Source organism: Diaporthe citri (assembly GCF_014595645.1).
Source record: "Diaporthe citri strain NFHF-8-4 chromosome Unknown scaffold_4, whole genome shotgun sequence".
NCBI classification, from domain to species: Eukaryota; Fungi; Ascomycota; class Sordariomycetes; order Diaporthales; family Diaporthaceae; genus Diaporthe; species Diaporthe citri.
Window position 1 is genome coordinate 4324122 of NW_025064849.1, and position 15723 is coordinate 4339844.

General features: G+C 57.3%; 2 protein-coding genes across 2 annotated transcripts; both read left to right on the forward strand.

The window, feature by feature from the left end:
• Positions 1-3549: 3549 nt before the first annotated feature.
• INS49_010326 (uncharacterized protein) lies at positions 3550-4760 on the forward strand (the record flags this gene model as incomplete). The annotated part of the gene is made up of 5 exons (XM_043171052.1): positions 3550-3655; positions 3874-3945; positions 4060-4379; positions 4444-4606; positions 4669-4760. The coding sequence occupies 5 exons, from the start codon at positions 3550-3552 to the stop codon at positions 4758-4760; spliced, it is 753 nt and encodes a 250-aa protein (XP_043025617.1).
• A 5504-nt stretch (positions 4761-10264) lies between these two features.
• On the forward strand, positions 10265-15540 carry INS49_010327 (uncharacterized protein; the record flags this gene model as incomplete). The annotated part of the gene is made up of 2 exons (XM_043171053.1): positions 10265-11437; positions 13978-15540. The coding sequence occupies 2 exons, from the start codon at positions 10265-10267 to the stop codon at positions 15538-15540; spliced, it is 2736 nt and encodes a 911-aa protein (XP_043025618.1).
• Between the last annotated feature and the right edge of the window lie 183 nt (positions 15541-15723).

Here is a 15723-nt window from a genome sequence, read left to right on the forward strand (position 1 = left end):
TGACTTGCGCCTTGCAATTGGACCGCTAGAGTCGCTGCAAGACGGGCTGAGCGTTGCAGAGTGTGGACAGACTAATATTTTTTGGGTATAGAATCTGTATGGGCATTCTTGTTGCATCAAATCAAGTCTTGTACCAGACCGTCGGTTCAGAGCACCGACCACAAGACTCGCTGCGGATGAACCGGAGGCAACCAGTCGCGACGCAACTTGGGACCGCCCTGGCCTGATTCGCCGAGGACCGAACTTCCTTCATCTCGTTTCGCAATGCTTGCGGTCATCCTCATGGCAACCAAGGATAGATCAACCGTCTCCAGCCCGATGCAGACGACCGGTCGCACTCGCCAATACCGGCGGAGCTTCATCAAGCCGACCGCCCGCCCGCCCTTCCCCGGGGTTAAGTGGTCCTCGGTATGGATGAATAAAGTTTGCAAAGTATTCCTTCAGTCTCTCCAATGCAGTCGGCACGGTTCCTTTGATCCATCCATAAGCATTGGCAGGGTGAGGTTGAGGTTGGAGTCATCCACCGGGTCGTAGAGGATTCAACTCAAATTCATGCGTACACACAACCCATATTTTGCACAATCCCTGAACCTTGCAGAGTCTTATTATGATGATAGCCTCTTATCATGAGAGGGAATTTGGGGGCAAAATGATCGAGATGGATCAACAGACGCGGAGTGTTTGCAACTGACCCGGCGCGATACCTATCGCTGCGTGTCTCCCGTCCATGCATGGGAGATTGGATTCCAGTCCGAACGTTCTCTTCTCGTCAAATGATACGCGGATACCTGCGAGTCTACGGTACGATGCAAGGCAAATGCTCGCCCACAGGTAGCCCTCACTGTGATAGAAACGCGAAGCTTCATCTCGAGAATTGAGCTATCACAGTTTTGGACAGCGTGACAAATACAGTCACAATTAGATTAACCTCTCAAGGATACTGACGAATCATAGGCAAGTTTGCTTGACCAGAAGACCAGAATAGACGCTTGACAGTTCGCAGGAGGTGGTGTCCAGCCGTCCAGGCATTGTTCTGACACTCGCACACAGCACGGGTTTAACGATGTCATCTATCCGCGTTGAATTGTTGTTACGGACGTAGCAGAGTTCTCTCTTTCTCGATGCGAGAGTTTTACCCAACATGAACACAGGTGAGGCTGATCTGGACATTATACCCAAGAAAATTATTGGTTGGAGCTGGCTCCGAGACTGAGGTTGTGTGACTCTGCCATGTCGTACGACGGGACTGAGACATCGGTAGGCGAGGGAGGACACCCGTCCTCGTGTTTCTCAAATTATTCGATGAGGATTCAGAGCGCGCGGCCGAGACATTCTAGAAGCCGGAGGCAGCTCGGGCGAGGTCGCGGGTCTCAAAACACGACCACTGCTCGACACAGCATAGCTATACATGACCTGCGCCTGCATTCGAACTATTCCTTCCTTATTAACTTGGAACAGCCAAAGACGGGTCCTTGCAAAATAATGCAGACCAGACCATCACAACGGCTCGGTGCAGCCTAGGCCGGCACAATGTCCAACATGGACAGCACCGCCCCAAGGCAGAAGCTTCATATCAGGCAGCGAGCCAGCCCACAAACAACTAGCCTGAACACAAATGTGGAGAACAGAGGGTCGATAGAAAGGAGAAGAAGAAGAGTTCGACAGCCTCCCTCACCGGGTGCGCGCACATTGCGAGCATTCTCCGACTCACAACCGCGGGTAGCCAATGCAGATGCAACCTCGGTAGAGGGCCACAGCATCTGAAGCCAACGGCTGCGCAGCGGGTGATCATGTTGTTGGCAATAGTTTGCAGTGATTCTCGGCTCTCATTTGTCGTCCTCGCGGTGAAGACCAGCCGTAGGCCTTGTCCAGGTGCGCGATGTGCCACACCACCTCGTCCCCGAAATGGGCTCCGCATGCAGTGGCCCAACGCGCCGGTAGCCTGTTGAAATCAACTTGGCCATTTCAGGGGGGAAGAGATACCTCCGTGCTATCCAATCCGTCTCTGCGTTGTATTGGGGGCTCGTTCTGATGGAAAGATGTTGGGTCTTTCGGGAGGGTACGCCGTGCGTTGGGACACTGGGCGCTCTGTTCATGTGATGGACAGCGGGAGATGATGGGAAGTATAAAGGGGGCCTAAGCCTCATGAGATGCCTTCAGGTTCTCAACTCGTATACTGAACTTGTGGTAGCACACCTAGGGAGTTTCATTGCTCGTTCTTACTCGGTTTCTTTGGAGTCACATCTCCTTCCCGACACGCACCCGCAAACTTCAAGTTCGCCCCGCGTACGACTATTGAAAGTGTCAATAGCAGTTTGTTGAGTCTCACCCATAGTTTCCAATTGGTATTGACGTCCGCGTCATCAGCTTCTTCACCTGCCTCTACGTTGGTACTCCACAAGCCTATATTCGGCCCGCTGGTTGCTGACCACCACTCAGGTTTTGTCTCACTACGACCTCGCAATCCTTCTGCCCATAATACCCAGTGTTCCAAGTCAGATATTTTTGGACACATAGGCAAAAACGCAATATATCTATCGCTCTGTTCCCTGCCTTGACACTGCGGACTTGGTTCGTGAGGGACGGACAAGTTCGCCCTCACTCTCACTCGCGCCCGCTCCCCTCCCTCGAGCCACAATACCTTTCGCGAGGTACTGCAAGACATCAACCTGCTTCTCGCTCACCCAAGCAAGTTACTCCTGGTATTCAAACTTCAATTGATTCACGCTGCATACGTTCAAATCCTCGAACAGCGCGAATATTTGAAGCCTTTCAACACAGAACAGAACCCAGTCCTTGGGGGTGCCACTCACCTGAAATACAACTCGACTCCTTGAAATTGTCTTGAAAGCACAAATAAGCACAGAAACGACAGAAAGATGTCCACAGCTACCAGATTCATGCTCTCGAGAGCTCTTAGGAGATCCCTCCCACACCACAAACTGCTGCTTCCTCAACAGCGAGGCCTGGCTACCTATGTTGACGACAAAACCGCCCGCCCAGGTCATGAGTACCCAGCAAATGGATTCCTGAAGAACGCATCTTTCAATAATCATCACCCTGTCTCGACGGCTGTTTCCTGGGGTGAAGAGTTCTGGCGCAACGTTCCTGTGTACAGAGATGTGTCCAGCAAAGACTTCCTTTCGTACAGCTGGAGTGTGAGTGACTTCCCAAACGCGCCGATGGTTCTCATTTTCCACTCTCCTGTGTAGTGCCTTCGGCTAATTTAAATCTTGTGAAACAGACCAAAAACACTATTGATAGCCATCACAGGCTCAACCACTTCCTGAACTCCGTGGTACCTGATGAGATCCCAGACGGTGCAGGAACCCAGTCCAAGGAGGAATTCATGGAGGATGTGCATGATGGCATCAAAGTATCTACAATGTCCCTACGCATCACGCAAGTCAACCATTCCTAGTCATTCCTATTCTGGTCTCAAGAATCATACTAATATTGAATCACAGACCCTATCTACTCAGCCGCATCAACTGGCAGGACCCCAGAAATGACCCAATCTTCCGTCAATTCATCCCCTTGCAATCTTTGATGGTTCCAGACCATCCGAAACTATCACTGGACTCCTTGCACGAAGATGCCGACTCGGTGGTCAAAGGTCTGGTTCACAGATATCCAGACAAGGCGTTGTTCCTCGGTGAGTAAAGAAACGTCTACACTGGTTCCACATTGGCGTGCAGCTTACGCGATTTGGCAGCGGTGTCCGTGTGCCCTACGTATTGCACTTTTTGCACTCGGTCGTATGCCGTTGGAGCCGACACCGAGTCCGTCACAAAGCACAGCTTCAAACCCGGACGCCGTCGATGGGACGAGGTCTTCGCCTACATCGAGGCTAACCCACACTGCAAGACATAGTGATTTCAGGGGGAGACTCGTTCTATATCCAACCCGAACACATTCGCACTATCGGGGACCGCCTAATCAACAGTAAGTGATCTGGCTAAGAGTTTGTTCACGTCGGATGTCTAGGCGACAGTCCACACTGCACCTGTTCTTCCAAGGCCAAAAGTTCGAACAGATGGTCACTGACACTTGCTCCAGTCCCCCACATCCGCCGCTTCCGCTTCGCCTCCAAGGGACTTGCGGTCGCGCCCATGCGGTTTGTTGACCCGGTAGACGACTGGACCAACGCGCTCATCGGCGTGTCACAGAAGGCGAGGAATGCCGGCAAGTCAATGGCTCTACACACGCATTTCAACCACCCGAATGAGTTCTCGTGGGTCACGGAAGCCGCGGCACAGAAGCTTTACGCGGCAGGTGTGACAGTCCGGAACCAGACTGTGCTGCTAAAGGGCGTCAACGACGACGTCCATACCATGTCGACGCTTATCAGGAAGCTGGCGGACAACAATGTCACGCCGGTGAGTGGCCCATCACGTCGTACCATTTTTGTGACATATTTATTGATCCATTTCACCCTCACAGTACTATGTCTACATCTGCGACATGGTCCCGAACGCCGAGCACTACCGCACGCCGCTCCAGACCCTGCTCGACCTCGAGGCCCAGATTCGGGGCTCCATCGCAGGCTTCATGACGCCGCAGTTCATTGTTGACCTGCCAGGCGGCGGCGAAAGCGCCTCGCTTCGTCCTACCTGTTCTACGACCGCGAAACCGGCGTGTCGAGGTTCGAGGCCCCGGCGGTCACAGCCGCGGCCGATGCTCACGGCGGGAGGGATAAGGCGGAGGTGTTTGAATACTACGACCCCATCGGTCAGGACGCTCGCGTAATTCTGGATTAGCAGGGCCGATTTAGCTCCTACTGACGGTTGGCGAGGGTGCAGCAAGTCGAGGAGAGGTTCTCATTGTACTTATCACATGTCATCGCCACTCAGCACTTGCTTCATTTTGGTTCTGCTTCGCTTCAAAGCGACCATGTCCAGGTGGTGGAGAGTTCTTGGGAGACTGGATCACTTGTTACTTAGGTTTCCAAATTCTAATCTTGTTCTAACAAGTATACAGTATTGCTGGTAGTGAAGCAACAGTAAGATACTCCAAGTCTGGCCGTTGACGATTGATAGTGCGGTGGTGTATGGCTTGGGCTGTACATCCCTGTCAATCGGTGTAAGACGATTGGCTGGTGTCCTGAGTCTGCCAAGCCAGGACCCCTGTCCCCCAAGGCTTGACAGCTGGCCTGCCATGGACAGATTTGGGACAGGAACCTCAGCTGCTCCTCTACAAAATGAACCAGATAGATGAGCCCAGCAGCCCATCTTCCCCATGGGCGTCGTGCAGGATTGAACCCTTGGACAGGCGTTGATCCCTTGACAGGCGTAGATCCCTCCTGCTCGTGCAATCTCGCCAAAGTGTGCGTGCTGCAGCCCCCGGCCGGTCCGAGGGCCAATGCTGTTTGAGTAAGCTGGCGTCCCATCCGCAGATGTTCTGCTCACATGACCTGTTGTAGACGCGGGCGTGGGTGACGCGGCAGAGAGAGGCATTTTCTAGCGCTTGCGTGAGAGTTGATATCTCATCATCCCAAGAGCCGGGCTGTGGGCGGGGACACCGTCGGGACCGCAATCCCGAGGGAATGGATGGGGGGGATGAGAATGGCATGATGGGGGAGAACATGTGAGTCCCTGCACTCCACCCAAAATTGGCCCTATGGGTCCTTCCATACCGAGAATAGATTTACGCTGCATTTTCTCGCGTCTGTGTGTTCGCGATCGATGAATGCCTTTGCCACCTCCCTCGATCGTAACGCCGGAGACCCGCTCCGAGGCCGACCCTGTGGGGGCCATCTCCCTCCGGCCATCCAGACATTGCGATAAATATCGCATGGTAATTGGGGAGCAGGCGGAGAGATGCCGTCAAGGTTCTCGTCAGGGACTCGAGCCTCCTGTTTACATCTCGTGCCAGTGTCTTCATCAGGTGTCAATCTCCCCTGTCCCTACCCACGTCTTCTCCGAAGGTGCTTTCCTTGCTCGGCTTTGCCCGGATGGGCTCGTTCTGATTAGCAGTATTTTGGACGCCTCTCAGAGAGATTTGTCGCAGGCATCGACCTCGACTCATCTGACGCCAGCATATGACCCGGTTTGTGAGGGGTTTTCTAGATGATGTTCTATTCCGATGAGCTGGTCCACCGCGGGCGAGAAGTTGTTCGCTGTTGCAGTGTGCGGTTTCAGCAGTAATGTGATTAGCATGGAGTACCAGACTCTGTACTCAAGGAGTGTTAGCAAGAGATCAGAGTTTGAATGTCTCGGGTAAGGTCGGCGGCGACTCCTGCTGGGCTTCAAATGTTGTGGATCAGAGTCACCTTTGTTAATGACCAAGCTTCCATTGTAGTACCAGACAATATGCGATCACTGACTTGCTTTGGCGCCTGTGACACCAATAAGATCCGTCACACGGTCATCAGCAGGTGACAACTTACAGTTTCTCCATGTCTTTGGGGCGCTCACGTACTTCGAGCAGCACATCTTGAACACGTGAATTCGTCCCAGCCGGGCGGATGAAGAGGAATGGAAGCATGAATTCTGCGTAAATAATGTTCACCGCAGCATAAAGTAAGAGGGCATATGCACAAGATTAGCAGGACTCAGCGGTCCACGTCGATCCGCCTCCCGGCAGAGCTGAAATGTAAAACTGCTCATTACGAACAGCACTGAAATGAACCGGTGTGTTTCAGATATGCCTTGAGCCGTACACCTTGTTATCAAATTCTACGACTGTACGAAAGTATCGCGCAAGATTTAAGCTTATTTGTGCGTGGGAACACTCTTGGCTGCGATCCCACGAAAGGACGTATTTATTAGGCCTCCCAATGAGACAGGAAGTCTGCCAGTGCCGGCTGAATCCTGAGCTGAAGATGCCACGAATAAGGTTCAACCCAGCTCTCGACGAAGAGGCTCTTGCCTCCGGGCCGGGTTCCCGCCCGGGGGGGGGGGGCGTTTACCGGTGGCTCAAGCCATGAATACCAATGCCTGGCTCCGGCTGAAGATTCTCAACAGTTCTGAGCGCTATTGTACTGAGCAGTAGAACACGCGCTAGGCAGGACGCACCGGACTGCGCGAACCACCCTGGCGACGAGCGACCTGTTTCCAACGCCCTTCGAAGGGGGGCAGGCAGCAGAGAATGTGACAAGTCACGACAGCGACTATGGCAGGCCCGACGCCCACGTCTCAGGTGCCTGCGCCTGGGTAAGCAACAGGGCTCGAGGTGGGAAATTCCCCGACGGTTTCGCCTTCCAAGGAACATTCGCGCCCTGGGGGGGGGGGTCCTGTCACAGAGGGCGTTGGACAAACATCACACCGCTTCAGAGCAGAGGAAGCCAAGATTCCTGCAGGCAGCCAGCCGGGCGAACATTTGGGGGAGGGCCCGAGCTTGTTGTTGGTGATGTGTTGGTGTTCCATCAGCTGAGGAGAACAAAAGCATGCGCGACATCGATTTTTAATTTCCACCACCGCTGCTCGTGGTGGCGTGTGGAGAAGCCAGTCCTGGAGCCCCGGGGTCTCTGCAGGCGCTCAAACGTCACGATACGAACACAGGTGCGACCCCAGATTCACAGGTCCCTTTCCTTTTTGTCCAATTCTTCTCCCCTTTCCATAATCCTTGGGCTGATCTACGACCGGATGGGCGAGGGAGCGAAAGCAAGATGTGCTGTCATGCGGGGCCAGTGAGGAGCCTGAGGCTGCTGTTGGCGGGCACGCGACTCGTGGCCCAGGTACCATGCCGCAGTGGTGCAGGATTCGGCGTGGTCCTTCTGTGTCAATCCATCTTGGCCCTTGCAGCGGCGCCCTCTAGCACCGAGTCAATCGACGACACATGTCGTTGCCTCACCATCCTCATGTGGGTGCACACACACACAACACATGCGCATACACCTACCCAAGTAGAGCTTGCTGCTTTTGGCGCGAGCTCGGCCTGCTTGACTAACAGTAAGGCGTCACACTTGGGCGGGGCCTGTTGCCACCAGCAGCGTCCAGGCGCATCGCCCACCCGGGACCGGAACAGGCACAATGCAGGAACCAGAGGCTCTTTTTTGCAGGGACTTGGCTGGCTGTCACCACGTGCGCTCCCGAGACGAGCACATCTTTCGAGAACAATCAGTCACGTAGTTCCCGGACACGTGGACGGTTTCGCCTGAACCAGCCTCATCGCCACTTTTTGCTCACTCACTTACTCACTGACTAGTCGTGGCTCGTCGTAACCATCACCAGCCACCCCGTCCCTCGGCCAACTGCCCATGAGCTGGACGGGACAGTACCAGATTCAATAGTTCGCGGGCGACACTCGCGATACGGCCACATCGGGGCCGCACGAAGCTCAAGTGCCCACCGCAGTATCCTCTAACGCCGCCAGCGAGACGCCGGACCGTCCCAAAGGGTCCATCATCCCCACACAGCTGCGGCGTCTTGCGCGTGCAGTCTCTTCAGCACCAAAAGGACTTTCTTTCCTTTTGCAGGCGTGCCGAGGGTCAGTCCCTCAACCGGGTGGGTGCTGGGCTGACTGGCCGACCACTGGGGCCATCACGGCAGATACCGTAGCATCTATCTATCCGTATGCACGACTTTTTCCCGTGAGCCCCTTCGTGACGGCCCATCGCCTGCCCGCCCAGCTCCCAGCAGATTGAGGCTCCATCAAATCGTGCTTAGCGCTCGTCGGTGGAGCTTCTAGGCGCTAGCTCCGACCACGAATCTCCGCCTCTGTTCGGCCATTTGAGGAGGGCTGAGGTAATGAAGGGAAGTGCAAGAAGGGACCGCCTGGTTCGCTGGTGCTGACCCAAGCCACCAGCGCGCTCGTTGGACCGACATGGGGAGGAGCCAGCATCAGTGTGCTGAGCGCTGGCCTCGTAGAATCACCAGCATCGTCACATTCTTCGTCAACGTCGACCGGGACTGTTGATCTGCCAGAATGCCAGATTCCGTACACAGTAGTGCCAAACTTTGTGCGTCGCGCGCCGATCGAGAATGTTGTGCATAGGCGGCTATAGCAGCGACATGGGGGGGCTATATGTCTGCTCGGCGAATGTGTCTGCTATGGCGCGGTGCACAGACTGGGCCGGCCGGCCGTGCCCAGTCCATTGTCGTTTGTTTCTTCTTTCAATCACGATTGCACGGTAGCCACATGTTCCTCATGCGTGCGAGAGGGTGGCAGCACGGGAATGGGAGAAGAGGGTGAGAGAGGGTGAGAGAGAGCGCCCGGCGTCGGACACAGGAGTTGTACGGGATGGTCTAGACGAGATGAAAAGCAGCAGATCCGTGCGCCTCGGGAGGTGTGCTTGTGCTGCGGGTGACACAGCAGAGCACAAGTTGTGAAACTGTTGATCCTGTGCAGCGGCACCACGTTCCTCTGCAGGCGGCCAATGGCCAACCTCCCGGAGCGGAGTACGAGCAGAGCGTAAGACGCCTTCGTGATGTGATATGGGCTTTTGGACGTGCCTCGACTGTTCTGTCTGCCCGCCCACAACAGACTCGCTCCCAGGCAAGCCATGCCAGCCAACCGGGACCGAGGCATCGAGGCGATTGGTAGGTGGCTTGCTGAAACTCGAGGAGGATTGTCTTGGGGTGGCGCTGCACTAGAGCAGCCCGACCCACACCTGACAAGAGCAGAAACAACAGGTTCAGACGACGAGCTGCGGCGTCAAGCTCCTCCGGCCCTGTTGCCAGAGACCTGCCATCCAGCCGAGGCCGTGCCAGCTGCCAGGGGTGCCCATGCCCAGCGAAGCTCCAACGTCGGCCGGCGGTGATCAGCAAGCTTTGGTCCTGCTGGGAACTGTCCAGTCGAATCGCCGTCTGCAGGGACAGGATCTTGGGACGAGGCGTGGGCTCTAACAGTTGTAACCGCAGGCGCCAGAGTCTGAGCGCCGGCTGTTTTCTTCTGCGTCCCGACTTTTTATATACTGCTCAGTGGCCCGTCAGTAGACGACGAGACGTTTGGCAGCAAAGGGGATTCGACTCACTCTCGAGAACCACTCGACTCAACTCACGGGAGAGCCGGCGTGGTTCGTGTGTTCAGGCCAGCCAGACGGGACAGACCCACCTCTGGACGTGCTTCTCTTCCCTTTTACTTTTTTTTTTTGGTTTCCCACCCGGCGGCGACAGAAGGAAGCGGTCCCTTGGATGGATGTACCTTGCAGGCTCGGGGTCGCAGCAAGCCATCACATGCAGCTGCCGGCTCGCAGGTGGAGCCGGGCAACCCACATGAGGGCCTGCAGCTTGGGCAAATTGCAACCCCCAACCAAATTATCACTGTGCTAAGAAAGAGTAGCGAAGCAGCCCCCCTGCAAGCCCAGCCCACAGCTAGCGAAATGGGCAGCCTCCCTCTCGAAGATCCCGAGCCGCTCACTGCACGCGCGGTGCAAGGGGTCGACGAAGCAGTCGGCACGGGTATTGCCCAATCTGGGGTTCCCACGGATGCCACATCACGTACCAGCCTCGATGCTCCGACTTCGTTTACCGGTACCGTGGAGGATTTAGGGCGTGATGAGCCGGCACAGCCAGAAGAAAACAACCCCCAGCGCCCTCCATATCTTCTAATAAGCACTGGCCCCGGCCCGCCCTCACTGTCCCCTTCCTCCATCAACAGCGGCGTCTTCCAAGAAGGCCTGAACCGACTACACTCCTTCCAGGACCTCGCCAGACTCCGCCTGAAGCACGCGACCCAGATCGAGTGCTACGAGACGACCGTCCTCCAGCTGCCAGAGACGAGCGACAGTGAACTTTACGACCTCCGGGACCGCCGGTGGGCCCATCTGGATCTCACAGAGTACGAGGGCGGGGACGACTTAGGGGCTGGCTTAAGCGCAACGGACTCCCCTTTATCGAGCTCACCATCCACCTCGACCTCGACATCGACCTTCCTCGACAGTCCCTCACTCGCAGAACGCCGCCCGTTCTCGTTTGAGGCCTTCTTCGACGCCTCGCCAGAGAGCCCTGAGGGCTCTCCGACCCTGCCGCGCCGCAACGACTCCCGCCACACCACCATCACCTACCGCCACATGCCTCCCAAGACGATGCCTGAGCTGTCCGGGCTCGGCGACGGCGGCGGAGGGTCGGGCTTCCTGTCGTCGACGTGGGCGTCCTCCAGCGGGGGGAGCGCGACGGGCCCTCACCACCACCACAGCAGCGCTCACCTGAGGCCACGCTCGGCACCGAAGAACCTCTCGCGCACGTCGAACCCATTCACCGGGCTCTGGGGCAGGAAAGGGCAGCAGCAGCAGCACCAGGTGCAGCAAGATGACGTTCCCGTGGGGAGGCTGGGCGAGGCCGGCATGGACTCGGGCATGCCCTGGAAGCGAATCAGCGACGACGGGACGGCGGTCGAGGTCCACGAGGGCAGGACGACACCGCCGCGGTCTGCTTCCGGGGCGCCAAATGGCTGGAAGGATGCGAAGGAGCCGGCCAACGCATCGGAGGGCGGAGGACCACCACCACTGACGCGCGAGGAGTTTGAGGCGCTACCCTTGGCGATACAGCGAAAGGTACGTTGGTTGGAGATTCATCAAAACACACAAAACAACAAAGAACATGGGTCACGGTCGTTTCTCACCTTTTTGTTCTTCTTTCTTACTCTTGACCCCTGCGTGCCCACCCGCTCTCCCCAGCCGAAACGTCGTCGCGCGGCACCGCAAATGCAATGGGGCCCGATTCCTCAGCTGCCGGGTTTCGAACGGCCCTTCCATCGCGCCAGCGCGTCAGCACTTGCTGGACTTTCCCCCGTCCCGACATTCCAGTGGCCCGCGGGCGGTGCATTCCGGCCCCATTGGTCCTATGGTTGCCCGTCTCCTCCCTCCCTCTCCCTTTTCCCTTGTCCCTCCCCAGCAGGCATTTTTGGTTTCAAGGAAAGACGTGCACCCAATTGGGAGGCGGCGAAGTCGCGCCGCATGATTGTTTATCAACCCGTCACCTGCGCGGCCCAATGGCACGTCGCGGAGGCACGCATGGTGCCCTGTCCAATAACGCATGCAGCCACTTGTTCATCCGGCTGCATATTTCAGGGGCGGGGGCCATGGCAGTGTGTATGTTTGAGTGTCACGATGATCCACAGCAGGGCACTGCACGACACAGAACAGGCATGACGAGGGGCCACGGCATCTGCACTGATACTACGGAAGTCGGTTGTTCAGATGACAGGCGGGAGAAAAGCCAAGCCCGGGGGCAGACACCGGAATTGTTCCCCCTGACCGCGAAGGCAAGGCCCCCGGGTCGGGGTGGTCAATTCGGCGTTTGAGGTCGTGGAAGACTAGGGCTTTCAAGGCTTAGGTGCCAGCGACCGTTGGATCGGAGTGACAGAGAGGCGCAAGGCCGCCTGAGCCTGTGCGCAAACGAGCCGCAATGTCGGGCTCTGGAAGGTAGTGAGGCGGCGGTTTCTATTCTGAAGCAGCCTCGTCACGCCTTCACCATCCGACCGCAATCACAAGGCTCGTCATGACCAGCAGTGCTCTGCTTCCTGCCTCTTCCTTCTGTCTCCTTCCCTCTCCTGGTTATTGTGGGCCGGGGCCCTTAGCTATGACGACTGGCCTCCCCATCGGTACCGGGAAAAGAAAGGGGGACCAGATGGAGGTTTCCGTGGGCCTGCAGATGCCCCTGGCCCTGGGCCCTGGGCTCTGGGTGCTGGGGTCCCGGCTCGCAGGGTTGCTTGGGGTTCCTGAGCCTCTGAGCCTTCCTTCCTTGCCAGTGCGTGGCTGAATTGGGAAGGGATCCAACAGACGGCCCAATTGCGACAGGTCCCAACTCTGCCATGATCGCCAGTGCTCTTCAATCTGCTTTCCCATTCCATCGCACCGCATGAACTCTCGGTTATTTGCCTTGCCCAGCACTTGCTCAACCCCGGGGTTTTTTTTTTTGTGGTTTGCGGAAACGCGCCTTGTTGGTCCCTTATTTGTTTTCTGAAAACTAAACTCTGTTTCCCTCCCCCCTCTCTCTGTTCGTTCGATATTCTCGTCTGTGCTCGATTGAACTCGATCAATTCTGCCCAAGAGGAGCGTTTCTTTTATGTTGCCTTCTTACACAAGCTCTCACGCATACACACACCTCCATTCTCACCCCCCACCCACACCTTCTGCGGGCGTGTTCCTCGAGGATCGATAGGGTTCGACAGTTCCTGGGGCCGACCAAGCTCGAGCCAGTCGCAAAGTGGTGAGCCAAGCCCCGAGCTGTGCGTTGCTGCGCGTCTGGCTGTACCTTGTCACAGCTGGCAGCTCTCATCACCACCGCCTTCGCTTCACAACCAATGCACGCACCACATTCCTGCCTTTTTGTTATTTTGTATCCGTTCATTCAGCCTCCAGGTTGCAGTATTCCCGCCATCATTCTCCGGGCGCGAGTCGCGCTCCGCTTCCGCCCCCCCCCCCCCCCCATCCCCCCCGCGCTGCGTGCCCAGTTGGTTCCGCAGCAGTGGATGGCGGAACTTGCCATGCCCTGCCACGCCCCTGCCATGCAGAGCTAGGCGGAGAGAGAAATACATGTGCAATTCGAGGATTAGGAAGCTCGTGTTTGTTCGTCACCGGTTGGGGGGACCGGTGGGCCTTTCCTTTCCTCGACTCGCATTTGCAGGATGGGGTCGCCCGCCTCGCCGGCGTATAGTAACTGCAGGAGCCAGGGCGCTTGGGCACCCAGCACACCCCAGAGCATGCCGGATGCCCCGTACACATACATCCCTGCTCCCATGCAATGCTCCTGCATGCCTCGATAGCCCCGTCCCACTCGAGCACTGCAGCAACTGCGCAAGCGAAGCTCTGGCCCGCTGTTCCTGTCCGCTGGCCCCTCCGTTCCTGTTGGAGCTACCAGACTTCACCTTCTCGCACGAGTCGTGCCCCATGTCCCCAAGGCGTCAACAACCTCTGTGCCTTTTTATACTCCTCCTCCTCGTCTTGTGTCTTTCCTGTGTACCGTCCCGATTCCATCTTCACTCCCATGTTCTGCCTGCACATCAATGATGCCACTCGTGTCCGCCCAAGGCTAACATTCACCTCTCCTGCTTCAGTACTTCTCCACACTTGAACGTCTTCGTTTTGCACAGGAATCCACCGACGTAGACGACATCTACAACCATTACGACGATATCACAACCCAAAAGAACAAGCGCCGGAAACACAACTCCAAGCGCAGCGCTCCAGATCCATACGCCATCCGCGACTCACCATCAACAGCCGTATCAGACTCTTCCTGGTTCTTGAATCACCCAGACAAGGCCAGGAAGACACAGCTGTCGAGGCAGGAGCAGTGTGAGCTGGTCAAGCACCTGCGTGCTAGTGTCATCCTCGACGCTGCGGACGAGGCAATATACAAGCTCCGCCACAAGACCAGCAACCTGACCCTGACGCCCACCCCAGAAATTGACTGCTCCACGAGCACGCTGTCAACGAGGCGTGGAAGTTTCGATTCGCTCACAGACGCAATGGCTCAGTCCCAGGCCGCTAGCCGGGAGGACCCCGCCAGAGAGAGCCTGTACGAGAGCTTCCGGTGGCTGGACGAGGAAGAAGACCTGGACCTCCGGCTCTTCCTGGATGACTACCATGCGAACCTGCGGGAGGAGCTCCCACACGCGACCAAGAGCAGGCGGCCGTCTTTCCGACGCCACCTGTCAATATCCAAGCGCCCCTTTGGCCAACCGACGGTGTCCGGCAGCCAGTCGGATACGAGGGACAGTGACACAGCGCCAACGTCTCCGTCCTACAACACAGGTCTTCCACAGCAGCAGCCCAATGGTACACAACATGCACAACGGTTATCTCGCACGCTGTCACTAATGAACCCGAGGCAGCAGCATGTGCGGTCAGAATCCCTTACAGGCATAGACCCTGGCGCGGCCCACTACCAAGATCCCGAGGCCCGGCTGAAGCTCCGGGTGTACCTGGCATCCCCACAAAAGTTCGACGAGGCCATTGAGTTCGGCTTCCCGGCAACAGACTCCGTCCAAGCACCCTCAACCCTGTCGAACCGGCGTTCCATGGTCAGGAAACGGCAATCACGGCTGCAGCTGAAGGACGACTCGGCTGACCACATGCGGTCGTTCCTGGACGACGGCGACGACGAGGACCTGAGCGATGATGACGACGACGACGACGACGACGCAAGCAGCATCTCGGACCCGGACTCGCCCAGGACGCCCCACCTAGGCGGCCTGACGCCTCCCCCGGGCCACCACCGCCCGACAAGGGTGCTAACCGACCCGCTCCAGGCAGCTCAGCGCGGCGGCCTGGCGGTGCGGGAGCCCAACGACGCATATGCGCAGATCCCAGCCAACTCGCGGGAGATGACCCTGCGGATGACGCTGACAAGGCCGGACCTGAGGGCGGACGACGAGCAGATCTACGGATGGCAGGCCGCGCAGCAGGCGGCCTACGCGCCACCCGCGGGGAGGAAGAGCCAGCAGTCCAACGCCGCGAGGGGCGACGAGCTGTCACCGCCGAGCTTGCCCTCGTCGCAGCAGCAGGGCCCGAGCTACATGTCCCAGGGCCGGACGCCCAAGGAGAGCATCGAGGCGATCCTGACAGGCACCGACCACTGGAGCCCCGAGGTGGCAGCCAGCGGCGACAAAGGTTTCATGAAGAGGATCTTCAACCGCGTTAGGAGGGCTTAGTGGACTCTTCGCCTGCGGTGTCCCGAGGTGGGGCACATTTACCCTCGATCTCGGTTCTCGAAGGACTTGAGCCGTCCTGAGTAATGGAGTGCTCCCTTCTGTCTTACCGCACGCGACGGCTGCGGTATCAGGAGGTGGCCGGACGAGAGGATCCGGCAGATGTGGCGAAACGGGAAGTTTTTG